Genomic DNA, 14,499 nt, shown 5'->3' on the forward strand with positions numbered 1-14,499 from the left:
GGCTGTTTTATTCGAACTCGCCTGCCGAGACCTTGTGGGCCTAACACGCAGAAAGGGTCTCACAGGTCTGAAAAACTGGGGACGCAGGTCCCGGGAGGTCGGGACCAGGCGAACGCTGCAGTCCCAGTCGGTTGCCCGGGTCAGCAAAACTTTGTGTCTCAGTGCGCAGGCGCAGGGCAGGATGGTTGCGGGGAGGGGGGCAGGGGAGGGAGGGGAGGAATCCTGAGGCTAGGGGAGGGGGGAGGAGGGAGGGAGGAAGGAGGGAGGGTGGTGGATTAAAATAAGTAGGCGGCTCGGTGCTAAGGGGTAAGTGAGTCGGAGCTCGGTCTCTCCCTAGCGCTTTCTCAGCCGCTCCGGGTTCAGACCCAACCAAGGAGCCGCGAGAGAAGTTCACCAACCCCTGGGCGGACAGGATTCCAGGGCCGCTGAGCGCTCCCGCGTGTCGGGCGCTCGGAGTCCCCGCGGCCGCCGGAGAGGGGCCGGGACTCTTGAGTTCCGCGGGTGCCTGTGGAAATCCAGCGCCTCTGGCTAACCGGGTCCCCCCGCAGCGGGAGCCCCAGAGACGCGCTCAACTCCGGGACCGCCGCGGAAAAAGGTAACTGCAGCCCTGGGCGCCCGGGCTTGGCGAGGGGAATGCGGGCAGGATCCCCGAGGTCCCCTTGTCACCGCTCGGCGGGTGTCTCTTCTCTCTCCAAGTCCCGGAAAGAAGCTCCTCTTACCAAATGAAGACTGCTGGACCTCTGTGAAAGCGAGAGCAGCTGCAGTCCTGGGTGCTTGGGGGTGCTTGGCTCAGGAATTTCTCCTGCGGGGGTCCTCGGCCTCTGACCCGGGGGGGATGAGGGGGCGGGTCCCCGCTACTATCCCGAGCGCCGCGGGTCTTCGCGGAATCCCGGGCGAGGTGCCCACGGACTTCGGAAGTCAGCTTGTGGCCCCTTTCTTAAGAAACCGAAGCAACTTGTGCGGGCACAAACTTTCCCAAGACGCACGCCTAGCTCAATCTGACCTACTTTAGCTGACGAAGGAGGAGAAGAGAGTGGCCGGATGGCCACGGCCGCCCGCGCCACGGACAGGTGCATGCCCCTGCCGGGTCGCGCTTTCCTGAGCTCGTCTTTTTGCAGAGTTGCGATCGGGTACGCGGCCGGCCCGACCCTGGAGTGCCAGCCCACGTGCCTGACCCCGTCTCGCACTTGGCGCTCCGACTTCGGGGTGTTCTTTATTCGGTGATTGCTCGTGTGGTCGGGGCCTGGAGAGTAACCCGCTACTGACCCGGGGGAGGGGAGCATGTAGGGGGCGCGAACACTAGTCCCCAATCGGAGACCCCGCACGCCGCGGTAGCGGAAACACTGCAGCCGCGGGTGTTCTCAGTTTCAGGCTTGAAAGGGCAAGATTCGTTTGCTCCGGGGACTGTCTCCCTTCAAGGGAAAAGGTGGGAGCGGGAGGAGAGAGGGAAAGAGGTGACGGGCTGCCTGCTGAACTCATTTCTCCCAGGAAATTTCTCTCCTAAGAGGAATGAAAACCCACAGCCAATCCCTTTTCAGCAGCTCGGCCAGTCGCGGGGTAGGTTCTTGGAGCATAGAGGAGCTGCGACGGTTTCTTTGTTGCCACAATTTGGTAAATTTCACCCGGGCTAAGAGCTGCGCGCTGGCTCTTGGGAACAGAAACCACGTGCAAGGCTAGTTAATCTCCCAGGTTCATGGCCTCCTGGAGAAGAGAGAGAGGCTGGCAAGGACGCGGGGTGGGGGAGGCGGGAGGAACGGATGGAGGGCGACCGGTGGGTGAATGTTCTATATGAGGTTCCTCAAAGTAATTGCGATTTTAGTAAGACTGGGGAGCAGATCACTAAGGACGCAGCTGGGCATTTAGATGCAGAGGGATGGCCGCCTAACTGAAGGGTTCATTCGATCTCGTTCGTTGGGAGAATTAAACAGAAGTGTCCGGCGGCGGTCAGTCCTCTCTCCAGGGGTCCGGACGCTTGTCAGCACGCGTGTTGGGGATTCGGTGTCAAGGATGATTTTTCTGGGGCTGATGCTGGGCTCCTCCAGGCGCTCGCTCGTGAAGCTCGCTCCTTCCTCATTAATGCAAGCAGTTAACTCGCTCACGCTCAATTAGCCCCGAATAAACCACTTTAATAGACTCTTGCACACTTCATTAATGCCCGGCATAGGGCTGGCGGCAGAACCGGGATTGGCGCTCTACCGCACGAGAGAAGCTGTGTCTGAACCGCGCGGGGACCCGGGCTGGGAAGCGCTAATGGCGTTTGATGCGCGTAGTCGGCACCCTTACTGCGCCTCCCAGGTCCCGGGGTCCTAGCTTCTTGCAGAGCGGATGCCTGGCCTGAGGCAGGCAAGAGGGGTTTCCTCTCTTGTTTAAGGATATAAAGCAGTTCACACTGGGGGTCCGGGGTCAGGGCCCGGAGAGACAACGGGACTGGGCGTTTGCTCATCTTCTCCCGCAGGAGAGGCAGAGTGAGACTTATGTTTTCCTCTTAGCGAACCGCCTGAAACTGGATCGTGGATTCGGCCCGTTCTTGGTACTTTACTAGTGTAGAAAGCCACGTTTCGAACGAATTTCGTCCCCGGGAAAACCGTTGACCAGAGCCTGGGGAGCCTTGCCCTGGGAATGCGGCAGAAAGTAAACTGGCTGCGCCGCTGAGAAAAAGAAATTGAGTGTTGGGGGAAACAAGATCGGGCAGATAGCCCCGAAAGTTTGGCTCCCAGGAGCAGTTTTGGTGTAGGCGCCCCCTCCCCTCACCGAGCCAAAGTCTGGGCTCCTGGGGGTGGTCAAGGAAAGGCTGGGTTAGTACGCGCGGGGCCGGTGCGATTCCCTCACCCCGCCGGGAGCGGGCCCGGGCCCGGGTGCAGCCCAGCGCCCGGCCGCCATCGTCCAGGGATAGACCGAGCGCCGAGAGGAGCAAGTGAGGCCCCGGCGGCGCCCGGAGGGCCCCGGGGGAAGCCGGAGATAAGGATCTGATTTCCAGCGCCTGGAGGGGAAGGAGAGGTGACAGCAAATCAAAGAGCGCTCACCTCGCCTAAGTCTGGGCAGACCTTTGAAGTCGGCGAGTCATCTCCTCTTTCTCCCCCTCCCCCTTCCCAACCCAAACAGGCTCCAGCTTTCTCTCTGGCCCGATTCGTTCTTCTTCGCCGCGTCTCAGCGCCTTAGGAGGGTCTCGGGTTGTCCCAGGCGCGACAGCGTGAGCGACGCAGCGGAGAAGCCCGCTGCCCAGGTCACGGCTCCGCCGCCGCCGGGGTCCGCGCTCCCCTGCCCCCGCATCCCAGTTTGTGCCTCGCCGAGACCCTGGCGGAATGAATTGCTGCGGTCCGACAGGGGTTTCATTGGATTGACGATTTAACCTGCGCAAGCAGATATCTGCCGGCTCTGGGTGTTCCGCACCTTCTGCAGAGCCTCTTCGCCTATGGGCCACCGCACTGGATGCGTGACCTTCCTGCCAGCCTCCAAGGAGAAGGCTTTCTAGGTCCAGATTGTCCTGCCTCCTCCCGGGAATATCCTGGGCACTGCCCTCACGTTAACAGCTTCCCTCGAGCTAAAGGCAGCCTGCGCCTTAAGGACCTGGGCTTTGGGGAAGCCAGGCTTTCGGAACCGCCTGGGTGGTGTCGGGTCTGTCGTGAAGGAGGGAACGGAACAGGGGCCTGCCTGTCCCAGGGTTGGGGACTAGGTGGAGGAGAGATCTGAGGAAGGGGAGGGGGGAAGTCAGCAGTAAAGAGAGAAGTGGAAGGCAGGGGATTGAGACAGGCAAAGAAGTGCCTGCGGCCTGAACACCCTGCTCCCCAGTGACTTCTTGAGATGGAGTTCAGCACTTGAGCCTCCTAAGGCCCTCCGTGTTATTTTGGCTTTCCTTCTCCCTGTTTTTGCCTCCACTGGACAGACATGAGTTAGGAGTGTCTGGGAGGCACAGACAGAAAAATTCTTTCTGCGGACTCCAGACCTGTCCATGGAGGCTAAGGACCCTGACCAAGGGTCAAGGAGGCCAGGAGACACCAGACTGCTTGTCACATCAGCAGGGCTCCCCTCTGGCTCGGCTCAAGCTCCCTGGCCTTGCATTTGGAGGGTGCGTAGCCCACAATAGCAGAGGCCCAGCCTCCATGCTCCTGCTCATGGGGAAACCCACCTGCTCAGGGAGGGGGTGTTCAACACACACAAACATCCTGAGAGCCCGAAGACCCTGTCCCCCTTTCTTATAGGGTAGGGAGGGCGCAGGAACAAATGAATGCATGTGGCTGAGTGAGTAAATAAATGTGGGTGTCACTGTCCTTGCTGAAAGAAAGGTGATCCCCAAAGACGATGGAAAAGAGTCAGTCCACAAGCAGCTGCAGAGAGGGTGGCGTCAAGGGGGCTGGGTAACAGTGAGACAGGAAAGCAAATTTGAAGTCAAAGTTGTGAGTTGTAAGGAGAAAGAGGACATGGTTTCTAGAAGCCAAATTGACTGGCAGCTAATAGAGGTCAATGCTCCGGAGCTGAGAGATGTGCGGATTTGTGTGCTTTTGTATGTTTGCTGTCTGCCTGTAGGACTCTCTGTGGGTACCCTGTGTGTGTGTGTGTGTGTTCAGTTCCTGCATTTTGTTTAGTAGCACAATACTCATGGTTCCAGTTTATCTTCGCACCTTGTTGTCAACTTTGTTCAGTATGTGTGAACCTGGGTTTATCTGTCAGTGTGCACGTCTGTATTTGTTTATCTGAACAGGAATATGTAAGTGCGCTTCCAAGTGAGTTACCTTTGCAGGAGGGTGTAATTCTATATTGACTCGGGCTTGTCTGGATGTACATTCCCTGTGTTTCTGCCTGTCTCAGTGTCAGGTACACTGTAGACTCTCATTTTAAGTTGATCGCATTGCCCAGCATTTAGTTTGGTTTCTATATCAAGTTTGTGTCTCTGCCGGAGGCCATTTGGAAGGAGTCCTTGGATTACTGAAGATTCCTGTCTTCTCCTTGAGGCCAGTGAGATCCCTGAGTGGGGTCCTAGGCACTCAGCTCAGTCTCTGGGGACAGAATGGGTGTGGCCGGGCTGGAACTCAGAAGGAGGGCCTGAACTTGTCTGTTTCCCCCTCCCCTCTTCTTCTTTTCCTGCAGCAGGAAGACTGGGAACAGACTGCTGCTTCGGCCATGGGCAGCAAAACCTTGCCAGCACCGGTGCCCATCCACCCATCCCTGCAGCTCACCAACTACTCCTTTCTTCAGGCAGTGAACGGCCTGCCAACGGTGCCCTCGGACCACCTGCCCAACCTGTATGGTTTCAGCGCACTGCACGCAGTGCACCTGCATCAGTGGACGCTGGGCTACCCCGCCATGCACTTGCCGCGGTCCTCTTTCTCCAAAGTGCCGGGAGCCGTGTCCAGCCTGGTGGACGCGCGTTTCCAGCTGCCTGCCTTCCCCTGGTTCCCTCATGTCATCCAGCCCAAGCCCGAGATCACTGCTGGAGGCAGCGGCCCCGCGGCGCTCAAGACCAAGCCGCGCTTTGATTTTGCCAACCTGGCCTTGGCTGCCACGCAAGAAGATCCATCAAAGCTTTGCCGGGGGGAAGGCCCTGGGTCCCCTGCCGGTGGGCTGGGTGCCCTCCTGGATGTGACCAAGCTGTCCCCCGAAAAGAAGCCCACGAGGGGACGCCTGCCTTCCAAAACCAAGAAGGAGTTCGTCTGCAAATTCTGTGGCCGCCACTTCACTAAATCCTACAACCTCCTTATCCACGAGCGGACACACACGGACGAGAGGCCCTACACGTGCGACATCTGCCACAAAGCCTTCCGGAGGCAAGACCACCTACGAGACCACAGGTGCAGTACTGCGGAGGAGGGGTGCAGAACAGAGCTATCAGTCTGCTTCTGATGCCAGGGTTCATAAGGCCGCTCCCCCCCCCCAACCCCGCCGCCCCCAGGTTCCAAGCCTCCTGAATTTCTGAGCTTCCCCCTAAATCAGGAAGGAAACCACCCAAGCTCAGGGCTGGGTTTCTGGAGCATGGGTGGAGAGAATATGGCAGGAACAGGTCCCAAGCTCCAGACAGGCATGCACAGCTTCCTCCATCTATAACGCTGTGTGAGAGAAGTTTCTGAGATGATGAAGTGTGACATGAGACACATGTGACAGTTAAGCACTTGAAATGGGCAACAAGTGTAACCGAGAAACTAACTTTACTTAATTTTAATAATCACACGTGGCAGGTGGCTACCATCTTGGACAGCACAGTGCCAGCCAATTGTCCCACCTCACTCACCTTTGGTGTTGACTCAGGCCTTATAAGGATGCTGTGCTGGCCCCTGATCAGGCAGGCAGGGATCCACCTAGCTGGACATGGGCACAGCTAAGACAGGAGGTGTCTCCCTTATCTCCCCATCCCCTCCCCACACTCAGCATGTGCCCGCTCTCCACTAAGTACCCCACGTCCTTCCTTCTTTTGAGGTTCAAGCTCCTTATTGTCGTGGGAAGGGATTTTGGATAACTATAACATTGCATCATTTTTGCAAAGCTTAATTATCGATCTGCTTTTTGCCTTCAGATATATTCACTCCAAAGAGAAGCCTTTCAAGTGTCAAGAGTGTGGGAAAGGATTCTGCCAGTCCAGGACTCTCGCTGTGCACAAGACGCTACACTCACAGGTGAAGGAGCTCAAAACCTCCAAGATCAAATGCTAAATAGAGCCTCCGAGTGAGTCACCAGGACCCTGGGTCACGCAGCCCCCTCCTCCAGAGGGAACGGAAGCCCAAGGCGACTCTGGCGGGCAGCGAGAGGGGCTCCGGGGACTTTCCTCCATCCCAAACGCGTCCCCCGGGTCCCGGGCGCACGCGGAACTTCACAGCCGCGCCCCGGGCCATGACCCTGGCCGCCCGGGCGGCTCCCCCAGGACGCGGCTAAACTCTTGGCCAAAAGGCGGTACTCGTGTGGCGGAAGGGAAACTGCATTAAAAAGAGAACGAAAGCTTCGCGGAGCCGCAGCGGCGCCTCTCCCAGAAGTATTACTTTTTCTATTGTTATTTTATACGTTTTCTTTATTATTTTTTTTTTCTTTGACCATATAAGCTTGTAACTCTGACTGCGGAGAGAGAGGGGAGAGGAAAAGGAGATTTGTGCTCTCGCAGCTTCCCACCCCTCCTCCCGCCCCCATCCCCACCCCCGGGAGCCTGCAAAAGTGTAATCCCAGTATCTGCTTCAGCCTCCGGCCCAGGGAGCGCGGGGCCGAGGGGCGCCCCTCCCGGCTCCTGCCGCGCTGCGGGTGGTGGGCTCCCGGACCCGGATGGTGGGGCGGGGGGCCTCGGGCCCTGCGGCTGAGGGGGGCCCGGCCTCCGGCTTCCCTGCTCCGCTGCCCCTTCGCCGCGAGGAGCTGAAGGCTAGCAGCAGGGCGGTGTATTGCGATTGGCACTTTATGCTGACCATCGGTAACGGACATTTATCACTGGAGTTTTTAAAAATATTAAATAAACGGTTATTTTACAGGCATTGCAGGGTGGGTAATTTCCCTCCCCCAATTCCTGCGTTTTCTCCCCAAACGCAGCAAACTGGGCAGCTCCTTTTCTTGAGAGGAGCCGGGGCTTCGATCCCCACGCCGACCTGTCCCAATTCTGCAACCTTCCCCTGATTGGGGTCAGTGGCTTGGGATGCGTGGAGACGCCCTCCTCTCTCCCGATGGTGGTCAACCTCGGATAACTTAATTTACTTTTCTTCTCCACTTTGGTCTTGGGGCCTCAGTATCGTCTCCCCACTCCGAATCTCCAAAGGGCTCCAAAGAAGCCGAGTCTGCGGCCAAAACTTCGAACGTTTCTTACAGTATCTCCAGGAGCCGGGTCGCTTCGAATCCAACTAAGGGAAAAGAAAGTCACCCCTCCCCACCCCCAAACAAAAACCTCCTTCCGGGCCTCCTACTGCTGCCCAGGGAAGGGAAGGAAGCGCCCTTCCCTCACGGTCAACCTCAAACCGGTACCCTTCCTGGGGGCCCAATAGCTGCTGCAAATAAGTCTTCACCGCTGCCTCTCCTAAGTCCCCAAACCTACGTCCCTCCCTCCGTTAGGATCCCCCCGACACGATTCTCCGGCTGGGGCTTGTCCCCAGTCTGGATCCCGGCTCCGTGCCCGCAAAGATTTCCCTGAAGTTTTAAAGCCTTGTCAGGAATGGCGGGGGCGGGCGCCCTGGGAGGCCCAGAGAGTCGAGGAGGAGAAATCCGAGTCCGCCCTCCACAAGTGGAACCTTCCCTGGGGCGCCTAGTTTTCTCACAATTAGAGGCCAGGCCGCCGGGGGGCTCTCCAGCTTGGAGCGGGGTGGGGCTCCCCCAGCTCCGGCAGCCTGACCGCGCGGCGGGCGCAGGCGGTGGCGCTCCCGGCCCTTCCCCAGCCTGCTCAAGCGCAGGCTCTCGGGCTTCCGCGCCTGGCGCTCAGCGGCCGCGGGCACAGCTGGGCCGAGCTTCCCGGCAACTGGGACTCCCCCCACCCCCAATCCCATCCTGTCTGAGAAAGTGGGCCCGGGTCTGCAGGAGTTAAAACGTTCTCTAGCCTTTCACTGTGGCATCCCCTTCTCCGCTGGGAACGCCCCCTCCCACCCTCCGCCCTCGGCTGGCTGAATCTCCGCGATTCAAGAACCCAACTTATCGCCGAGGCCTTTGCCGGGACCGCGAGGACCACGCAGCCGTCGGCATTCGGAGCCACGCTGCCCCCTGCTGGACAGGCCTGGAGGGGCGGCCCAGGAATGCGGGCACTTCGCTCTGTCCTGCTCGAGGCCCTGAGGAACCCTCCACCGCAGGCCCTGTCGGCGTCTGGTCTTGCCCTTAAAACCTTCTTGACGCGCGTGCCAGGGCCCCATGGAAACGTGGGGGACAGAGCGCTGCCGGTTCTGGACCGGCCTATGAGATCTCCGCTAGTAGAGCAAAATCCCAGGACTTCTTACCCTCGGGTCCAAAAAGACTCGCAACAGGAAAGGATGGAGCCCATATCCCAGAGAACTGTGACCTCTGGGCATCTGGAGCGAGGGCTAGTCAGTGGGTTTGGGACTTGGACGGCTGGCTCGGGCCCAGGCAGCACAGGCTGTGGTATAGGTGGTGCCTGGCCTCAGCTTGTGTAAGCGCCCAGGGCAGAAGCCTTGTCCCTTCCTTATCAGACCTTGGAAGTGGTTGTTCCAAGGTGAGGACAGTGCATGGGCGTGCGCGCGCACACACAGGCACTACCCAGAACTTTGAGTACCTCTGAGGACCTGAGAGAGCCTCATTCAGTCCCTTTAGTCTCCTTGGGTGGGGGTGGGAGGGTGTTCATCTTTCTCACGGAGAAGGGAATGTCAACCCACTTCACTATTCTTGCCTGGAGAATCCCATGGACAGAAGAGCCTGGTGGGCTACAGTCCATGTGGTCGCTAAGAGTCCAACAGGACTGAGCTACTAACTTTCACTCACATCTTTCTCAAGGATTGATTACTGCTGCTGCCCTCCTGTCCCTCACATTGCACCACTTCCAACCTCCCCAGGATACATAGAACCTCTGCAGGAACTCAAGTACTTCACAAAGACTTGAAGGTGGTGGGTGGGGGATTGCTGGGGAAGATTTTTGTTTCTGGCCCTTCCAGCTTTGGTACCGTGAATCCCTGCCCCTGCCCTCCATCCCTAGTCCCTGGCCACGGAGAAACAATCAGTATGAAGTGTGCATTCTTGGAAAAAAAGAATCCCTAAGCGCAGAGTTTTGGGGGATGAGGTGAGAGAGGGGCAGAGTGCTGCCCAGAGACCTCCAACCTGTTCCTAAAGCCTCTGTCATTCTGGTGGAATCAGAAGTCACTTCTCAGCGCAGCTCGCTTGCAGTCTGTCCGCATGGCAGGGGTTTCATAGACTGATCAGTAACAGCAACTGCAAAGGGAAGGGCAAGCCTGGTCCTGGGGCCACCAGTTCCCACACAGGCTACAATTTCCTGATCATACTCTGAAGGTCGTATGAAAGGCAACCAGAGGCTTAGAAATGCTGGGTGGGTTTTATTGCCTGTCCACTCTGCAGGTGGCTAATTTTTTCTTGCCACAGATCTGGAAGATTCCACCCTGCCCCCACTCCCCCCACCCCTCCATTTTCAGACATGAAGTAAGCTTCCTTTGGCCTCACGTGCCTAGCGCGGCTTGGGCTGGTAGAGTTCTACTGGAACCCTTCCCAAAGCTGCTAGGCCTGCAGGTCCTCTTTAGCTCAGGGGTGGGGAAACTACCCTGCTGGACTTCGCTGCTGGGCAGAGAGTAGGCACTAGAGACCCTTGGTGCAGCCTGGAGCTCCCCTAGTGCTGCTCTGGGAAGAGAATCAGGAGCGCCCTGGGGAAAAGAACAGCCCTCAGGGGGCTTCTTCGTAGAGGACGGGTTCAGGTTCCACCTCTTCCTTCTGGAATGTAGCTAGGGGGTTTGGGGCGCATGAAGGGCCTTTTACCCGCTGACCTCCTTGTCTCCTGATTCAGGGTTAGCATAGGGTCCTGGAGGACGGAGAAAGGCAGTGGGATGGCACCTCATCTCCGAGAACCTGGGACTGTGATATCATCCCCACCCCGTCCCCTGGAGCCTCGGCATCCTGAGAAAGGGCTCAGAGGCGTCACCCCACCTCCCAGAGCATGATGACGCTGTGACGTCAGGGCATCCTCCCGCTGCCACAGTGATGTCACACAGGCCTCGGGCAGGAGCGCAAGGGCACCGCGACACCTGCAGCGGTATCTCATTTACGTCCTTCCTTGGCGTCACAGAGGGGCCACTCCTAGAGCAGTGACACTATGCTCCCACACTTCCCGGTCCCGCCCCTCAAATTCTGCCTGTAAAGGCGCCAAGAATGGGTTGGTCCCCCAGCGACAGACTCTGCAGACTCGAAGGGTGCGCAGCTGCCCTTAGTGAAGGAGGATGCCCAGCAGCCTCTGCCTTTGGGATCCGGGTGGTTTAGAACAGTCGCCCGGCGCCAGGGTTTCAGCCAGCTGTCGCCCCGCCCACCTGGCAGGGTCCCTATCCACCCGCCTCTCCGCCCACTACGCAGGCCCGGCGCGCAGGCGCAGCTGGAACTCACCGCCCAGAGTCCTGGGACGCCGGAGCGCCGCGTCCCCGCGCAGTGTCAGGCGGTTGCTGAGTTACGTGCCACACTCTCAGGGGTCACAAACTCGGGGTAGCAGTGGCCCGGCGGACACATCAAGCCATTGACATATGTGAGCACTAGAGATGCCGACAAGGAAGAGGGCACCTCAGGTTTAACGCTGGCTGGAGACTTTGGAGATCCTTTTGCGTCTCTGGAGTCCACCGCAGGCGAGGTCCGAAGGAAGTCCCTGGGATTCCAGCCGGCAGGGGTGGTGCGGCCGGGCCCTGCTCTAGATGAGAGAGTCCACTGGTTCCCTAGCCTTTTTGGGCAGGGTCTCTGAGGCAAAGGTCTGGGACCCCCACCCCGGGGGAACTCTTAGGGGCACAGACCTGGTCACCCACCCTGTGCGTTCAGCCCCGCTTTGGGGGCTATCTCTAGGACCAAACTGGTGGTCGGGCCCAGTTTGCATAGGTTTCAGACGAAAAATTCGCTAGGGCCATGAGATTGCTCTCTTGTGGAGATCAAACCTCATGTCAGTGGCAGAGGATGAATTAGAATCTGTGCTTCCTTTGTGGCCTTAAAATGCAGTTCTAGCTTTACCTGCCGCTCACAAACTTTGCGCAACGTCCCTACACTTCTCTGAGGCTCGCGATGGGACTAATACTCTTCCCACCTACCTCATTCGGTTAATGCAGAGGGCAAAGTCATACATGTTTTCTCAGTCATTTATTTACTGCTTGAACCAAAACCTGGACCGTAATATTATGCAGAACAACTTGTCCATTTACGAAGCACCATGTAAAAGTATTATTAGGAATAATAATGCTTCGCAGGGTGCTAAAGTAGCCTGCCTCTCAAACTGCCATATTCCTGGGTGAATCTTTGTCTTCACTTTATTATAACCCAGGGATTTAATAGACCACTTTATCATAGCCCATTCATGAAATGGGTTGGAAGAAGAGTATCTGATTTGGACTATTGTTTTCAAATAAACAACAGAATTTTATTCCTTACAGTTCTGGAAGTTCGAAGCCTGAGATTAGGCTGCCAGCATGTGGACTGGTGATCTTGAAGCCTTCTGGAAAACTTTGAAAGAAGCTTTCTTTCTTTCTTTTTTTCTAACTCCATGGAGACAAATAGATTAATCATTTTACAGATTATGGTTATCTTTGGTTGAGAGAGGAAGTCAGGAGACAAAATGTAAGTGCCCTACTCACCACTCCTTTGAGGCATATGCTTAGGGAAGAAAAAAAAATCACCCTGGGGCAGACTGAGGTGTGGGTCAGGGGCTATTATGTGGCAGGTGTCACTTAATAAGAGTAGGGATATTTCACTCTGCAAACACGTCCCATTATAGTCATCTTTGAATTTGTGCTTCCTTTGATTTGTGTTGGAGTGTCCTGGCCTTCAGAAAAGCTAGTCACACAATAGTATTATGTGGACACATTTGCAGGAATGTTTCTGTCACCCAGCCACCCAAGCCCTGGCCATCTGCTGCCATTTTTTTGAATACTGTTTTATTTGAAGTATAGTTGATTTACAACGTTGTGTTAAGTTCTGCTGTATAGCAAATAATTCAGTTATATGTATATATATGATCATTATTATTAAAATTATATCATTTTAATATTCTTTTGTTATGGTTTATCATAGGATACTGAATATAGTTCCCTGTGCTATACAGTGAGACCTTGTTGTTTATCCATTCTGTTAACCCAACCTCCCACTCCATCGCTCCTCCAACCCCATCCCCCTTGGCAACCTCAAGTTTGCTCTTTATGTCCCTGAGTGTGTTTCCATTTCACATTTGTGTCATATTTTAGGTTCCACATATGCGTGATATCACATGGTATTTATCTTTCTCACTTACTTTACTTAGCATGATAATCTCTAGCTGCATTTATTGCTGCAAGTGGTATTGTTTCATTCTTTTTTTAATGGTTGGGTAGTATTCTGTTGCAGATATATATATGCTGCATCTTCTTTGTCTATTCATCTGTGTTTCCATTCTCAGCCATTTTCCTGATCAGTGCTGGTTCCAGCTCCAGCAATAAGAATATAGAAGGACTTAAAAGTGGGATGGTTTGAGATGGATGAAAGATCGGATAAATCAGTTGAGAGTTTTGTTTTTCCTTTCTAGACACTTTGCTGGCTCTTAGTAGCTCAGCCATCTCTGGGGAGGGATAAAATATAATTAATTTATTTTTAATGTTTGGTTTGATTGAACTCTTCTGCTAGGGAGATAAGATAAGGAGTTTTGTCATGACAAGTGCAAGGATGGATTGCTTTTTGTCATTCGCAGGAGTGGGTACCACTTGGAGCCTGTAAGTAGATGGTGGCATGAGATGAGAAACTTTACAGGAGACGTGAAAGAAAACTAGAGGAGATGGGGCAGGAATGGCTAGATCTTTGCCACTCTAAGAACCAGAGAGGGAAAATGAGATTCCAGAGAATATGGGCCTTGTCTTAAATAATGAGATGTACTTGGGAGATTGGTTCACTTCTTACTTGGGTCAGGAACTGAGCATCTTTGTGCAGAGTTCAGAATGTCTTCAGTATCTCACAGCATATGTAGCTCCTCCTGTAGGTCTACAGTAAGCCAAGAACCAGAGCAGATGTGGTGCCATGGCCATCAGGAAGAGTCTCCATGGACTTGTCATGGGAGAGATCAAGTGATATTGAAATACTTGACCAGATACTCTAAGGCAGGTCGGATGACTTAAAGGGTTCCTGTCAAAAGAAGGAAGAGGAGGGAGGAAGGGAGGGAGAAAAAAAGGGTGGGAGGGAAGAAAGCAGGAAGGAAGAAAGACAGGAAGAAAGCAAAAGCCTTCCTAGAATTAAAAAAACAACAACAGTTCTTACCAACTGTTATGGCGATCTATGCATCATAAAATCCATCTTTTAATGATAAGGTTCATATCTTCTGTATTCTTTTAAAAATTTTTCAGTTTCCTTGTCTATTAATTCCTAACTTTTATACTTAATGTGTTACAAACTCCTACTATGATGGTAGAATTGTTGTTTTCTTATTGTAGTTTTATATATATATTTTTTTTCCCTAAAAATAAATATACCACAAATATTTTCAACATATATAAATGACTCAAAATTCATTTTGCTTAGCACCACCACAACATTTCTCACTACTCTTATGCCTCAGCTGTTCACATAAGGGGCATTACTCCTTTAAATTTTGGGTTCAGTTCAATAAAGTTCAGTCGCTCAGTCCTGTCCGACTCTTTGCGACACCATGGACTGCAGTATGCCAGGCCTCCCTGTCCATCACTAACTCCCAGAGTTTACTCAAACTCATGTCTGTTGAGTCAGTGATGCCCTCCAGCCATCTCATCCTCTGTCGTCCCCTTCTCCTCCTGCCTTCAATCTTCCCCAGCATCAGGATCTTTTCCAATGAGTCAGTTCTTTGCATCAGGTGGCCAAAGTATTGGAGTTTCAGCTTCAGCATCAGTCCTTCCAAAGAATATTCAAGACTGATTTCCT

At 54.7% G+C, this 14,499-nt stretch overlaps 1 protein-coding gene and 1 long non-coding RNA gene across 3 annotated transcripts; one reads left to right on the forward strand and one right to left on the reverse strand.

Moving 5' to 3' along the window:
• Window positions 1-316: 316 nt before the first annotated feature.
• Window positions 317-7,442, forward strand: OSR1 (odd-skipped related transcription factor 1). The gene is made up of 3 exons (XM_020910111.2): window positions 317-595; window positions 5,086-5,786; window positions 6,506-7,442. The coding sequence occupies exons 2-3, from the start codon at window positions 5,119-5,121 to the stop codon at window positions 6,639-6,641; spliced, it is 804 nt and encodes a 267-aa protein (XP_020765770.1). The 5' UTR covers window positions 317-595; window positions 5,086-5,118; the 3' UTR covers window positions 6,642-7,442.
• LOC110148201 (uncharacterized) lies at window positions 7,436-10,703 on the reverse strand. 2 transcript variants are annotated; one of them, XR_011482256.1, is made up of 3 exons: window positions 10,386-10,583; window positions 9,712-9,822; window positions 7,436-7,802 (listed from the first exon to the last, which is right to left on the reverse strand). It is a non-coding gene; the product is annotated as an uncharacterized lncRNA (long non-coding RNA). The 2 variants fall into 2 exon arrangements; XR_002317103.2 differs by lacking the exon at window positions 7,436-7,802 and having other exon boundaries at window positions 9,611-9,822; window positions 10,386-10,703.
• Window positions 10,704-14,499: the final 3,796 nt, after the last annotated feature.

This window comes from Odocoileus virginianus, chromosome 2 (genome assembly GCF_023699985.2).
Source record: "Odocoileus virginianus isolate 20LAN1187 ecotype Illinois chromosome 2, Ovbor_1.2, whole genome shotgun sequence".
NCBI classification, from domain to species: Eukaryota; Metazoa; Chordata; class Mammalia; order Artiodactyla; family Cervidae; genus Odocoileus; species Odocoileus virginianus.